General features: G+C 38.6%; 1 protein-coding gene across 1 annotated transcript; it reads left to right on the plus strand.

The window, feature by feature from the left end:
- The first annotated feature begins 10,360 nt into the window (after positions 1–10,360).
- Positions 10,361–13,975, plus strand: LOC122071411. The gene is made up of 2 exons (XM_042635756.1): positions 10,361–10,967; positions 12,861–13,975. The coding sequence occupies exons 1-2, from the start codon at positions 10,361–10,363 to the stop codon at positions 13,052–13,054; spliced, it is 801 nt and encodes a 266-aa protein (XP_042491690.1). The 3' UTR covers positions 13,055–13,975.
- Positions 13,976–15,318: the final 1,343 nt, after the last annotated feature.

A 15,318-nucleotide genomic window follows, 5' to 3' on the forward strand; every position in this document is an offset into this window, starting at 1 on the left:
TTGGTGTAATGCCATTTCTATGAGCCCAAATGTTAGGAATTCAGACGGGTTAAGTAGTTAGTTTCTAATTTCTACTAGTAAAAGCATTCTATTTTGTTCTTAAGAACTTTCTTACTTGTGCATGAAGAATTACTATTTTCTTGTAATGTTGCAAAGTTATAGACTAGGGGGCTCATACTACTCTATCGATGTTGACAAAAACTATAGCTCTTTGCTGTGAGATGTAATGGCAACCTTGGTGGGATGCAAAGTTGGAATGGTGAGATGTTAGTCAAGTTCTAGGTGGGAATGTCACATCCCATCCCTTAGGATACCAATGAATGTGACTAGGATGCTTACCGCCATCCTATTCGACCTGCCAGGATCTCAAATGTAGTATTTTAACTTCACAATCACAAGAATCACTAAAATCAGATGCAGTTGAATAAATAAGATATAACATTGATCTTTATATTGGTGAAAGTTAGAAAATGATATTATATTACATATCCAAGTTTTAGTTCCACTGTTCACAAATACAAGGCATAATATAGTAACACAAGTATAATAATTCAAAAATACAGAAAATGATAATGGACAATGTAATCCTCGATCACAGCGCACTGTAGGCACAATCGTCACAAGCACATCCTACATCATGCTCCTCAGCCTCTAGATTCCACCAGTCTTCGCCATACTTGACCGTGAAGGATGAAGTGTTACTGCTCATTGGTACAACCGTACCTGCATCATCTACAAGGACACACAAATGTGGTGTGAGCTTCACTAAGCTCAATGAGGGGATGGGGAACATGTAAGCAATTACAAAGAGTCCATGATGCGATGCATGAGTTCATTTTATCATAAACTAGACAATGAACATGTAAGCAAGCACAAATAGTCCATGGTGCGGTGCATGAGTTCATATTATCATAAATTAGACAATAAAACTAAGTCATTGGGTAATAGAGCTACTACAACATAATAGGCAGTATCCTAGTCCCAGAATCGTCCATTAGTCACCAAGCGATACGAGCCCTAGTTGCGAAAGAAAGTCTGCTAGTCTCGGAATGTGCCCTCAGTCACCCGGTAGACCCTGATAACCTCGTCGTGGCGCCACAGTCCGGGAATCATCCATTGGTCACCTAGGCTTGGTTTGACTCCGGTTGAACTCACATCATACCGCAAAAGTGGTATTTTGGAATATCTCATCAAACCTACCATTGTGGCTTATCCAAACATAATTCCCTGTTGGCAAGGGGTCGTAGCACATTGTCAATTATCCTAACCGCATATGTATATATGTCTTTGCATAATCATGGATATACACAATTCAGAATGGCGAATGCAGTATCGGGATCATCCATCGACTACATTGCAACCCATATCGAAGCCTAGCTCTAATGCACACACAAGCTAATTAAATGCAAAGTATGGCAATCATGGTACCATAATCCTCCCTCAGCCACACCGTATTCCATTTCTTACATTCCATCATGTAAACCAAGAAATCACAATTCAAAAGATGATAGTTCGTACATAGCAGTTCAAATACAATTTAAAGCATATGAGCATGTGCAACATACATCAATAATCATGTTGGAAACACTCCTCAAAAGAAAATTAGACCACCCACTCACTTTGTCAACTGACTTGGTGAATTTAACCCAGAATCAACACTTGAAAATACCCCGACAGGCCTCATCGAGAAGCTTGCCTCTGACCTATAATAATGTGTAATTTAGTGTGTTAATGAAGGTATAAAAGACCCCCAAAAGATTCCCCAAACAGCCTTGGGGAAAGTTCAATATGGACCCACCAGTTGATATCACGTGTGGGTCAATGATCAACCAGTGGTGATCAATCGGTAGGTCACTGATCCCACAGAACTGAATCTCAGAAGCATTTCCACCACTGGATGCCACCAGCAAATCAGGTCCCACCAGTTGGTCTTACCGGTGGATGGATCGGTGGCCTCAGATCTTGGAATCTGTCTACTGGTTGATCACTAATCCAACTGGTGACAGTCCGAGAACTGTTCTTCAGCTGGATTTCATTTCCAACCTACCTAGGGTCCTTTTGGGTCCATAGAAAATGTAGAGAGTCACTCCACCTTTCATTCAAGCCTATTGGACTTCATTTCTAACAGTTGAATTGGGAGATTCGCCTGAATCCCTGTTCAAAACCTTAAAAGTTGGGCTTTCTATCAAAACCATTCAACCACACCTTGGGAAGAATGCTCCCATGGTTGAGGCTGTGCAATGGGATCCCACATTCACAAGGGAGCTGACCCAACACAAACCCTAAGCTCAAACACTAGGTTTCAACTGAAACCCAGCCATTTTCCCAAAGGTAAAAATTCCTTTTATACTTTAAAAATGGAAGAGGGAGAGATGAAGAGGGACCACCAACCTTGGTTGTGTGTGTGTGGACAGCAAAAGTCAGCTAAGCCTTTCCTTCCCTTCTTCCTTTCTCCTTCTCCTCCTTTCTTTCCTCTCCTTCCCAAAGTTTTGGCGTGCGAAACAAATGACTCTTGAATGGCTTGCTTCCATATTTAGGCACTAGCAACTAAGGTTTGTTTGCCCAATTAATGTAATTCTAGTCAAACCCATTGATGCAGATACCAATCTATCTATTGACCTTGTGGACCCACCACCTTGAACCCATAAACTCATAAAGTGTGAATGGGTTAGAAGTGATGAGTTACGTGTAGGTGAACATATTGTGAAGTACAATCGCGATGCACCAGGCCCTACAGTCAATAACCTGTTCTGGGCGCTATACAGATCCACCGCTTGATGTGGATCACCGGTAGGTCATATCCGTGCTGTCTTGACTGGATTTCTCCAGTACTTTTGCCTACCTTTGGGGGGGAGGGGGGATTCCTATGGGGAGTTGTACACAATAAATGAGATATGCATATCATGCATGAGTAGGTTAAAGCAATAAGGTTAGGTTACTCACTACCAAACCTCCGGAAGTTTGTTTGGATATCTCTCCCGGTTCTCTTCACACCATGTACACAAGCATGGAGGATTAGTCCTTCTCTCGGACCAGTCAACAGATGCAGCCCACAAGGCACCGGTACTGACAGTTGCCGGAGTGGCACCTATCATGATGAAGTTCAAATTAAACCGGGTTTTTGGGCACGGGTGCAACAAGCCTAGTTCATATTTTTCTTCCATGTTCTAGTCTTATTATCAACTTCTTCAAAGGTCAGATCTACTCTTTTTTTGCACCTTGTGCATATCAGCCTTCTCTTCAATTCTGTTTTGGTCTTTCACTTGCTACTTTGTCCACTAATTTCTGATAAACTTATTCTCAGTTTCAGATCATAGGTTAGTGCTGGAACAGTCTCCAAATCAATTTATCGATTCCCTATTTGTTTGAGTACACTGCTCTCTTTGATGTCCTATGGAAGCAACATACCTTTCCTAGCTTCTATTTTCTTTACCATGTTCTTATTTTGTTTCCTTGGTTACTAATTTCATTCCCCACTTTATATTTTAGTTTCACTTGCAATTTCACACGCTAATTTTTTCTGTAGTTACTAAATCAGTCTTTATTTTTGCAACTTTTTATTTTGTTAACCCTTTGATTTCTTCTAACTTGATTCCTATTTTCCCGTTAGTTACTAATCTGGATTTTCTAATTCTGTCCTTAATTATTTCATCTATTCTATGCTTCTATTTTGGTTACCTGCTATTTTTTGAGACTACCCCATTTTGAGGTTGCAAAATTCTGGTTTCAATTATGAATCCCTGATTTTACAATCATGGATTACATGTGGTTTTCTAACCCTAATCCCTTGGGTGATTAGAATACCACATTCCCTTAGTTTCCCTCCATTGGGTTCATTACGTATGTTGTTTACCCTACCTCCTGTAGTGCTGACCATCCAATTGCGTTTGTAGCCCCTGTTTCATCAAGTATCTTCCAGGGCTTGGATTTGGGGAGATTTCCGGACCTTCTTGGGATGTTATATGAATACAAAACAGAGAATCATATGAATGTATCTCATCTTTCTTTTTCCATGCCTTGTCTCTTGGGATTTTCAAACTGCCATCCAAGGCTCAAAACTTGGAAACAACTTCCAACAAAACAGAGGGTAAGGCTGCGTACATTTGCCCCTCCCAGACCCTGCAGTAGTGGGAGCTTTGTGTACTGGATTGCTCTCTCTCTCTCTCATCTACTAGGGTTAGTTAAAAAGATGGCAAAACACCTATCTCAATCAAACCCTTCCTGCTGCCCTATCTTTGTTCCCCCTGCCTTCTTCAGTTCTATTTCTTTTTTGAATATTTTATTGTAAAATGCAGGTGGAAGTGGTTGGAGAGAGGTGAAGAGGTTATGGCATGGTAAGTTTGGCTTATTGTCATTCATTGAAAGGAACATGATTCATATAAAATTGAGAGGGGGAATAAAAAGTGTTGCAAAAGAGGAATCTTACAGGTTTTCAAATGCCCAAAAAGTTCAAAATGGATGCAATGGTAGTGTGAAGCGACATATGGATGAATAGCTTCTGTTTACCAACACTCCACCTTTGTCACCACCTACTCCATGTGCTTCCATGAGTACAGAGCTAATGAAGGGTGGCACATGGCCTTCGAGCATTAGTTAGACTCAGAGCAATTGACCAATGTAGTATCCTTTCCTTGTTTGCATTTGAGATCCTTAATTTGCTACGTTGTCAGTGAAGCCAAGGAAGACAATATTACTTTCCCAAATTGATCTGCATTTCCTTGTGGAGACTGAACCAGATAACCTTGTCTGATTGCAAAAGGACAGTCTTCAATTGATAACATTGACAAGACATGATGTGGGTGTTGAATCAGCATCAAAACAGATTAATTGAAATGGAAGAACACAAGAGAGAAGTCCTTCAAGGTCTCATTGAATGAATTTTTGTGACAGGGCAAGCCCTAATGTGAAGACCCACATTCATGGATTGATATTTGGAGAGTGGTAACGAAGGCCATGCAGCTTACACCCATAGATAGTCATTCCATCCGAAATTATTTTATTCTGAGTAAAGGGGGGGGGGGGGGGCAGAATGATCAGTTTTAAGAATGTGACTTTGCCTACAAAAAGGTTGTGTTTGGTCTTTGCTCGATGTAGCTGACCCTATTTAGTTGGAATAAGGTTGAGTTTTTTTTTTTTGTTATTGTTGTTTTTGCATGTAAAACCTGCTTTTTCCCTTGGTGGATCCCAACCCCTAGACGAAAAGAGGGTGGAAAGGGACAGGTTTGAGACTGTTCTTTATGAACTCCATTTGCAAAATCAAACGAGCATTTCTGTTCCTAAAATGAACTCTTTAGGTGGAAGCCTTTTCTGAGAATGAACTTATGGCCTGGTCACAAGATCTATAATAAATCCTGTCTTACACTCTTGATTCATGAGCTCTTGATATCCCCACCAGTTGAATTTGAATGGAATTGGGTAAAAGGAATTCAAATAATTGAACCCAGATGGTTGCAAGAAGACCTATGATAATGGTGATATATGGCAGACTGGGACTAAAACAGCTCCTGTCAATTTAACACCCTCTCAAATATTTAGTGTTAAGTGGAGACTTTGCGTCTCAAAAATCCATTTCAGGATTCCCCCTCCTTCATTCTGTTCTGAACAGTTTTAATGGCAGAAAAGGTAGCAGCTGCAGCAGGAATATCTTTATTTGCAGATATGAAGATCATGTTTCATTTGTTCATCCACTAGAGGAAGATGAATAGCATTCTCTGCCGCTTTCTTGTCTACTTTTGAAAGAGTTTTAAAACAAAAGTTAAAAGCCCCAACTAATTTAGTTACTGTTCATAAAGACAGCCTCCATAGACTTAGAATTTGTCAAAACTCAAGATAATATCATATCATTTATGGAGAGTAGCAGGACACAAACTCTAGTTGAAAGCCCATTGTTGCCACACTTTAGTCTAGGCCTCCAACATAATAACTCTCAACATTTGAACAGGTGTAGGAATGAACTCCAATTCCGTGGCTCTGCCCGGTATCCCTTGTATAAAACATCTATCTGTGTAGAAAAATGAAAACCTAAAACGATGCAGAAAAGAGTGGAAATTGTTAGAACTCCCTATGGGTTTGAGTTTGAAACCCTATTGAGGAAACCACACAGGAAAAACAAGAACACGAATCTAATAAAATTATGGAGGATCGATTTGTACCTTTCACCTAGTATGCTGAAGATGATTGATGTTGGTCACTCCCACTTTCGCTCTCTTGGCTTGGCTATGGATCTTCTACAGTCCCTTAAACCTCCTTGATTCTCTCACTTTAGTGGTAAAGTGGGGAAGAGTGAATAATGGCTGTAGGGACCCAAAACCTAGTATTTATAATACTGTCCTGCACTCAAAACCCTAAACCACAATGGGTTGAGCCAGCATATCCCTAAGCTTGAGAGTGGACCGAACCGGTTCATGCAATTTGACTCTCACCCATTTAATCAACCCGAATAATTAATTTAGCCCATAAATCCAACAATCTCCCACTTGGGCTACATTAATTATAAGGATGTCTTTTAAATTGGTGTGGCCATAGAATCTTATTACATTAACCACTCTTACTGTGATTCAGTTGAAAAACCACTCACATCGAATAACAGCAGAAGATACACCTCAATATACGGCATACAACTTTCTGTTATTACAAACATAAGTAAGTTTCTTAACACGAATCTATGTGGGATACCATCACAGAAATATTGACATATCCTCAAATTACACTGTTGTCATTCCATGTAGGTCCTTAACTGTGATATTAACCTTCACTGTGGCAAATCCCCTTTGATCTGTGGTTAATATCTAACTGTGGCCTTCCGCCTATAAACTGTGGCAAATATTGCCTATGAACTGTGACAAATACTGTCTTAAAATGTGGCAAACATTACCTTTTGAACTGTGGCAAAATATTACCTATAACCAAGACAATTACTGCCTATAAAAACATTCTTAAATGAAATCATAAACCAAATATTTCAATAAATAACTGTGCATAATGTAAATGCTAAAACTTAACCACAATTCATCAAACTGTGCCCCAAAACATACGGGCTAAGGTTCAAAACATAAACAAATACTAAACAAAATCAAAGCTCCCACTAATCAAGCATTTCAAATAACTGTATGTAAAGAAATCCTAACTACTTGATGGGACCAAATTTTACTTGCTCTCAATTACTGGTGATCATTCTACCTCACCCTTTCTTGGTATCATCCTGCTTATCAGCCCCAGAATTCTTCCTCTTCTCTAACCATTTCTTGAAAATAAAACAGTCCTTTTTCACATGTCCTTTCTTATGGCACCAGAAACACTCTACGTTGTTGGTATTCTCTTCATCCTGAGCCTTTTGAGATGTGTCAAGTTCTTGAGAGCTATTATTCCTGTCATATGGCTTGGCGCTTCCTCTGTTGGAAAATTTTTTGTTCCTTCTGCTTGGTCCACCAGAAGATCCCTTGTGGAAAGTTGCATGTGCACTCTCAAACCTAGTTTGTTTCAATTTTTCTTCCTCTTGAGTGCAAATGGAAATTAGCTCATTTAGGGTCCAATCGTCCTTCAGTGCAATGTAGGTAGATTGGATAACCTTATACTGACTAGGGAGGGTATTCAGTGCAATATGTACAATATATTCTTCATCGATCTGTATTCCAAGATCCTTAAGTTTACCAGCATCAGTAGCTACACCCAAAATGTATTCTCTAACACTCCCACATCCATCATACCTTGTATTCATTAGCCTGGTCATCAATGTGGTTTTCTCAGCTTTCTTGTTGTGTTGAAATCTACCTTTAATAGCATCCAGGAATTCTTTTGCAGTGTCTTTGATCTCTATGTTCCCACGTATAATTTCAGGAACTGCCTTTTTTAAAACCAGTATGCACTTTCTGTTTGCTTCAGTCCATTTCTTAAACTTGGTCCTTTCAGCACTTCTGCTCGAGTCTGTGAGAGGCTCAGGTTTAGGCTCCCTAAGTGCCAAGTCTAAGTCAAGAAGACCTAAATGCAATTCTAATTCTTCCACCCACTTTTGATAGTTGTTACCAGTGAGCATTGGGATGGAAGACACATAACTTGAGGGAATGGTCATCTTACTACAGCAGTAACAAGAACACAATACATGCCAAATATCAAAATATAAATCATAATATAAAAGCATGTAATACTATCAATATATTTTAAATAAGAGTTACAACTAAAAATGTATCCCTATCCTTTGGGACAGGAATTAGCTGATGCTCTTATATTCTTCTTTTAACTGTGAAAACAACACTAACTTCGGAATTCAATCACCTTTGGTCAAAAGAACTCCAAATTTAATGTCCCTTTCTGAAATGTGGATAATTATCCTCAAACCTTGATGACATAACCTTTGGGAAAGTATCATCTTTACTGTTGGGGAAGATACAATCGAATTGAATGTACCACTTTGGTGGGTTTCACTCAGTTCTATCATATCTTTCCCATTGGAGATATATATCTTTATGTTCAAAACATACATATAAATATGTCACTAGGACAACAATAACTATACAAGAGTTACAACTGCAACTACATTCCTATCCTTTGGGCTAAGAATGCACTGGTCCTCTTGTAAATTTATATTTACTGTGAAAAGAACAATAACTTTTGAAATCCCCTCACCTTTGGGCTTAGGAACCTCTAGGTTACTGTCATTTTCTTAACTTTGGTGACATCACCTTTGGGCAAATGTCACCTACATTGTTTCCCTGTGGAAAATTATGAAATAATAAGATGTACCACTTTGGTGGATTCCACCTCATCATTTCATGGTTTCCTAAAGCAAAATTACTTTGCAACTAAGAATGAGCGGAAGCTTACACCCTTTTCCATATTAACATATCTCAATTTAAAAAAAAAAACTTCTCAATTTCATGGCAACCAATAACATATATATTTTTCAAAGCATTGATTTATGCCATTTTGTTTCAATGATTGAAACTAAATACAACATAAAATTTCAAATAAACATGTCATATTAAAAAATTAGATCATTAAATGTGGCCCGAAACAAGGAATCCAACGCAAAAAAAACAGATTTCAATTTGGCCTTAAAACGAACCTTTAAATGAAATTTAAAGTAGTTTAAATAAAAACGCCCTTTTGTTTCAATGATTGAAACTAAATACAACATAAAATTTCAAATAAATATGTCATATTAAAAATTAGATCATTAAATGTGGCCCGAAACAAGGAATCCAACGCAAAAAACAGATTTCAATTTGGCCTTAAAACGAACCTTTAAATGAAATTTAAAGTAGTTTAAATAAAAACCCAAAATGAACAAAAACCAAACAAGCCTTTATTTTTTTTTTTTTTAAATCAATCCAAACCAACCGGTTCGGCCATATGAGTTCCGGGTCAAATTCGGGTCAATTGGTCAATGACCCGGTCAACCTCTGACCGAGTCAAATAGTGCACATGAGTTGACCCACTGTGTCGCCGGTTCAAATCGGTAGGGTTTCCGAGTTGAACCGGCGATGACTCGCCGCCTTTTTTTTATTTTTTTTTATTTTTCTCTCTCCTCCGGCAGCCGATTTCCGACGGCACGTGCCGACGCGTCCGGAGGTTTCCGGTGACTTTCGACATACCGTCGAGACCGTCTTCTCGTGATCTACAACTTTTGTGAAGAAAGTTTTCCCATACAGGATCTTTAAGTGATGGTAAAATTACGATTTTTATGATTTTCATGATTTTTAATCAAATCAGGTTTTAAGTAACAATCAAAATCCTCATGTATAAGAAAAATTCAATCGATTCTTGTCCCATGTGGTCTGCTCTGATACCACTTGTTAGAACTCCCTATGGGTTTGAGATTGAAACCCTATTGAGGAAACCACACAGGAAAAACAAGAACACGAATCTAATAAAATTATGGAGGATCGATTTGTACCTTTCACCTAGTATGCTGAAGATGATTGATGTTGGTCACTCCCACTTTCGCTCTATTGGCTTGGCTATGGATCTTCTACAACCCCTTAAACCTCCTTGGTTCTCTCACTTTAGTGGTAAAGTGGGGAAGAATGAATAATAATTGTAGGGACCCAAAACCTAGTATTTATAATACTGTCCTGCACTCAAAACCCTAAACCACAATGGGTTGAGCCAGCATATCCCTAAGCTTGAGAGTGGACCGAACCGGTTCATGCAATTTGACTCTCACCCATTTAATCAACCCGAATAATTAATTTAGCCCATAAATCCAACATCTTTATCTCATATGAAGGATTTTATTGATAGACATTGGGTTTTGCTCGGTGATTGGAATTCATGTTTACTCCCGTCAGAAAAAAAGAGTGGTCGCCCTATTACTCTTTGACAGGTTTTGCCATTCTTCAATTTTGTTCAAGAAGCGAGTCTTATGGAAATTCCATTTCAAGGAACTCCCTTCACATGGAGTAATCAGAGGCATGGTAATTTTCGTATAGAAGAGCGCTTGGACAGAATTTTTTTAACTTCTTCTCGGCATATTACGGTTTCAACATCTGGTCATAAGGGTTTAATGCTCTATACTGACGGCAATCAGGAACATCTTGTTTACCCTTTTGGCTTTGAGGCTTTTTGGATTATGGAGCCATATTTTAGACATGTTGTAGAAGTCTCTTGGCGAACCAATTCCTTGGGCTCTCCTTCTTATGTTCTTTTAGCTAAGTTGTGGGATCTCCAAAAGATTCTTTATCAGTGGAACAGAATTGAAGTTGGCAATTTGGATTTTAGGCTGAAGGATTTACGTCATCAGTTAGACTTTCATCATTCTATACCTTTCAAGCTCAGGAACTCTCATTGGTACTCCCATGAACAATTTCTCTTAGCCTCTGTCAAGAGGACCACTGGGCAAATTGAAAAACTATGGGAACAAAAAGCAAGGCTTCGTTGGGTTCAATTTGGTGATGCCAATACGAGATACTTTCACATTACTACTACTCAACGCAGATCAAGAAATAGAATCTCATCTCTCTCTCATGGACGTATTACATTTACTGAAAATATTATCTCTCAACATTTTTGACAGATTTATACTTCCTCAAATCCAATTCTGAATGATGCTTACTTTGACCCTATTAGAGGTCGCATTACAGAGGCTGATAACCTCATGTTGTTGGCATCAGTTTCTAGTGATGAAATTCGAAGGGTGGTTTTTTCTAGGGTCTTAGAGCACTAGGGCCTGATGGTCATCCTGGGATCTTCTATCACAAGGTATGGGATATTATTGGTAGTCGAGTTATTGGTATGGTTCAGTCTTTTTTCACTAATGGTTACTTCTCTCGAAATCTGAATCATACCTTCATTTCCCTTATTCCCAAAGTTGATTTTCCATCTTCCATATCTAAATATCGACCTACAAGTCTGTGTAATTTTTCCTATAAAATCATCTCTCGCATTTTTGTTAATCATCTCCGCCCCATTCTTAATCGAGTCATTTCCTTCAACCAAAATGGTTTCATCAAGGGTAGGCATATTCAGGATAATATTTTAGTAGGGCATGAACTTCTTCATCTCCTTAAATCCAAAAGGTGCCGTCATTTTGGTTATATGACTATTAAGCTTGATATGAGCAAAGCATACGATGGCCTTGAATGGGGCTTCCTTCGTAAAACTCTTTTAGCCTTCGGGTTTGAGCCTTCATGGGTCAATTTAGTGATGTTTTGTGTCGAAACCACATCTTTTTCTATTCTTCTTAATGGATCCCCCCTTGATCGTTTCTTACCTTCTAGAGGTCTACGTCAAGGAGATCCCCTCTCTTCTTATCTTTTCATTTTTTGTGCTGAAGTTCTGGCTTCACATCTTAATATTGCTCTTCTACAAAAGCGTCTCCATGGGATTCGACTTTCCAGAAATTGTTCCCCAATTTGTCATATGTCTTTTGCTGACGTTCTCATTCTGTTTGGAAGAGCTACTACCCATGAGGTAAATATCTTTCAGTAGATTCTCAATGAATATTGTTCTTATTCTGACCGGGCCCTGAATCTTCAAAAAACCAAAGCCCATTTCAGCCTTAATGTTCCATCTGGTCTCAAACGATTACTCTTTTGATCATTTTCATATCCATACGTCATCCAGGATGGATAGTTGTCTTGGTGTTCCTTTTATTGGGGGGAAAATTCGAAATAGTCTTTGCCAAGATCTCATTATTCGAGTTAACTCTCGCTTAACAGCTTGGAAGTCTAAGCTTCTTAGTTTTGCAGGAAAACAAACTCTTATTCAATCCACTCTTTCAGGTATTCCCTTGCATTATATGTCTTGCTATAAACTTCTAGCAACCATTCTTCATAAATTAGATTCCTTGAATCGTTCTTTTTTATGGTCCAATGGGGAAAAAAGCTTGGTTCCTACAATTAATTGGAATACCATTTGCAAATCAAAAAAATCTGGAGGCTCAAATATAAAATTATCATCTCATATGAATCAAGCCCTTTTGGCTAAGAAGGCTTGGGAGTTTCTCACTGATTCCGGTTCTCTATGGAATACCCTTATGAAATCCAAGTATTTTTCTAATTGCTCATTTCTCAAGGCTACCTCCCATTGTAATTCTTCTTAGGACTGGAAATCAATCATTTTTTGTCATGACTTGCTTCTTAAAGAGCTCTTCATTCGACTTGGTGATGGTCGATCTATCAACCCCTAGGTCGATCCTTGGATTCCGGGTATGGTCCCTTTAGCAGCTTCTTTTCCTCTACCATTTCAGGCTCCTTCAACTGTTGCAGATTTTATTGATTCAGATTTGGAGATTTGGAAGACTTCTATGGTTAGACATTGGTGGCCTCCAGATTATGCTGATAATATATTGTCTGTTCCTATTCCATATATAGAGTGTGAGGATTCTTTTATTTGGTCTCCAACAACAAATGGAAAGTTTACAGTTGTTTCAGCTTATCGCTTAGCTCTACCTGAGAAAGACACAAAATTTGGCGAAAAGTTTGGCATATTCCTATTGCTCCTAAAGCTCGTTCTTTCTTATGGAAATTACTCTTGGGAAAGACTCCACTTCCTTCACTTCTCAAGCAAAGAGGTTCTCACTTGGTTGACCAATGCCCATTTTGTTATACTTCTCTGATGTCAGCTGATCATTTATTCTTACATTGCTGCTATACAAAGGAAATTTGGGCTTTTGCTCGTCTTCAACATATTCCTTCTGCGACAACTTTAGTTCCAGCTTGGATCACTTATATTCTTAATATTCCTTCCACTCGTCAATCAAAGGATTGGATCAATGTATTGATGGCTAGTGTGCTTCGGAATATTTGGCTAGAATATTTGAATATCATTCATAGATCTCAAGTAAAGCCTCCTTTTCTGGTGGCCAAGATTAGCAAACGTTTTGCTTTGGAGTTCTGTAAAGAGCCTAATGATTATCATGTTGCTAGCACTATTCAGGTTCAGTGGATCCCTCCTCATCCTCATTTTGTTAAAATAAATATAGATGGTTCCTATCTTGGATGTCCAGGACCAGCAGGTATTGGGGGAGTGATTTGCAACAAAGATGGAACATTTTTGTTGGGCTTTTGATCTTATATTGGTACATCTTTTGGTCTAGTTGCTGAGCCATTAGCTCTTCGAAAAGCTCTTACTTTAGCTGTGGAGAATGGTTTTCTTTCTGTTCAGGTGGAAAGTGATCATCTTCTTATTGTTCACATTATGAATGGAATTGCTTTAGAAGCTCCTTGGCGGATATATCATATTATGCAAGATTGTATTAACTTGCCTCATCAGTTTCTCCATATCTCCTTCCATCATACTCTTTGTCAAGGCAATGGGGTTGCGGATGCTCTCGCATCTCATAGTTCTGCTAGTAGAACCTTAGATGTTTGGACCCTCCCCCTTTTGTGTATCCTCTTATCCTTGCTGATGCTTGTGGGACCTTGTTTCCTCGGCTGTAAAACGTTTGGCCTCTCAGCATAGTGCTAATTAAGTTATTTTTTCATAAAAAAAAAAAAAAAAAAGACAATGTCAAAAGGTTTAAAATTGTTGCACAATAGTTAAGATTGGAGGTGGAGGTGGAGGTGGAGGTGGAGGTGGGTATATAGTATGGTTGCATGAAAAGCTAATAGAAACTGACAAAAAAAAAAAGTTAAGATGTAGGTATTGTAGGAAAGCACTAAACTCTGAAGGGACCATTACATTGAAGTAGCATGTCTGGTGGATACAAGGATGTAGTCAAATTCCCACAAGCTCCTTATGATGTGCAAAAGAACATTTCTAAGCACTTAAGGGGAGGATGGGTAAAGAGGGCAGAAAAGCAAAGGGCATAAGAATAGTTTGATGAGACAGTCTTAGAGAAACACCCAATAGCAATCCATGTTGACTCTAACAGTGATTACAGGCCTAATGGTTTTGAGATACGGACATATAGCCGGCTCACAACCCAGATGGATAGGATTAGGTAGGGAAAGAAGGGAAAGGAGCAAGTGGCTCTGGCTTTAGAGCAGCTACATCAAAAGCACGGGCCATAGAGGAGAGGAGGAAATAGAGGCCGGGGGATTTGCCTTTCAAGAGAACCCAGAGTGTGAGGACAATTGCACCCCCACCCCTACCATGATGATCCCATTGAGGTTCTTCAACAGGATCCTCTAGTATATAGGCAATAGGATACTAATTAAACAAATAACCATAAAGCAAGTAGGGTGGTTGGAGAGAGAAACTTGGTGATGCAATGTATGTCCAAGTTCTTTTTCTATAATAGTAACTAACGTTACTCAAGAGACATACCATCAAATCCATGATTAACAATGCAGGGGGGGCTGGCCCAGGAGTGAAGTGGTCCACTCCATGGGAATTGATGAATGTTTCTTTACACAAGCAAAAGGAGATGCATGAGCATATTGATGGATTAAGGAGGTCATAGGAATAATGTGGAGTTACTTTAATATTTGATGGTTGAATTGAACCCACTAAACAGTCCATCATCAAGTTTGACTTTGAAGTTTTGACTTTACTATGGGCTGAATTCTTGACTTGGCCCATTGATGGTTTAGCTGATGGGCTCGTGTTTGCAAGCTCATTTTATTGGAGTCAAGCATGTTATGGTTAGGTTATTTCATAGTAGATCAACATTTCATAAATAATGTTCATAATTTTATATCTATACCAACCTACATGTTCGAGTCGACGAACGAAGTAGTTCTACTCATGCGGTTTGTTGCTACCTACTAATATCATTACCAAACTATCACACATAGACATCACTAATCCGAACATTGATGTACTTAGTCACATATGTAATTATTGAATTTTTTTTTCTTCTTAAATTAAAAAATCCTAAATAAAAAAACAATGATAATAAATAAATAAATAAATCTCTTTCAAAATTACCTTTCTATT

The sequence above is a fragment of the Macadamia integrifolia genome, unplaced genomic scaffold (genome assembly GCF_013358625.1).
Source record: "Macadamia integrifolia cultivar HAES 741 unplaced genomic scaffold, SCU_Mint_v3 scaffold_218A, whole genome shotgun sequence".
NCBI classification, from domain to species: domain Eukaryota; kingdom Viridiplantae; phylum Streptophyta; class Magnoliopsida; order Proteales; family Proteaceae; genus Macadamia; species Macadamia integrifolia.

Excerpts from the sequence above, each read along its gene's own strand:
- LOC122071411 (XM_042635756.1), top strand. The coding sequence starts at position 10,361 with ATGGAAATTCCATTTCAAGGAACTCCCTTCACATGGAGTAATCAGAGG. Across the intron at positions 10,968-12,860 it reads CTCATCTCTCTCTCATGGAC|TTGTTTCAGCTTATCGCTTA; the intron begins GTATTACATTTA and ends GAAAGTTTACAG.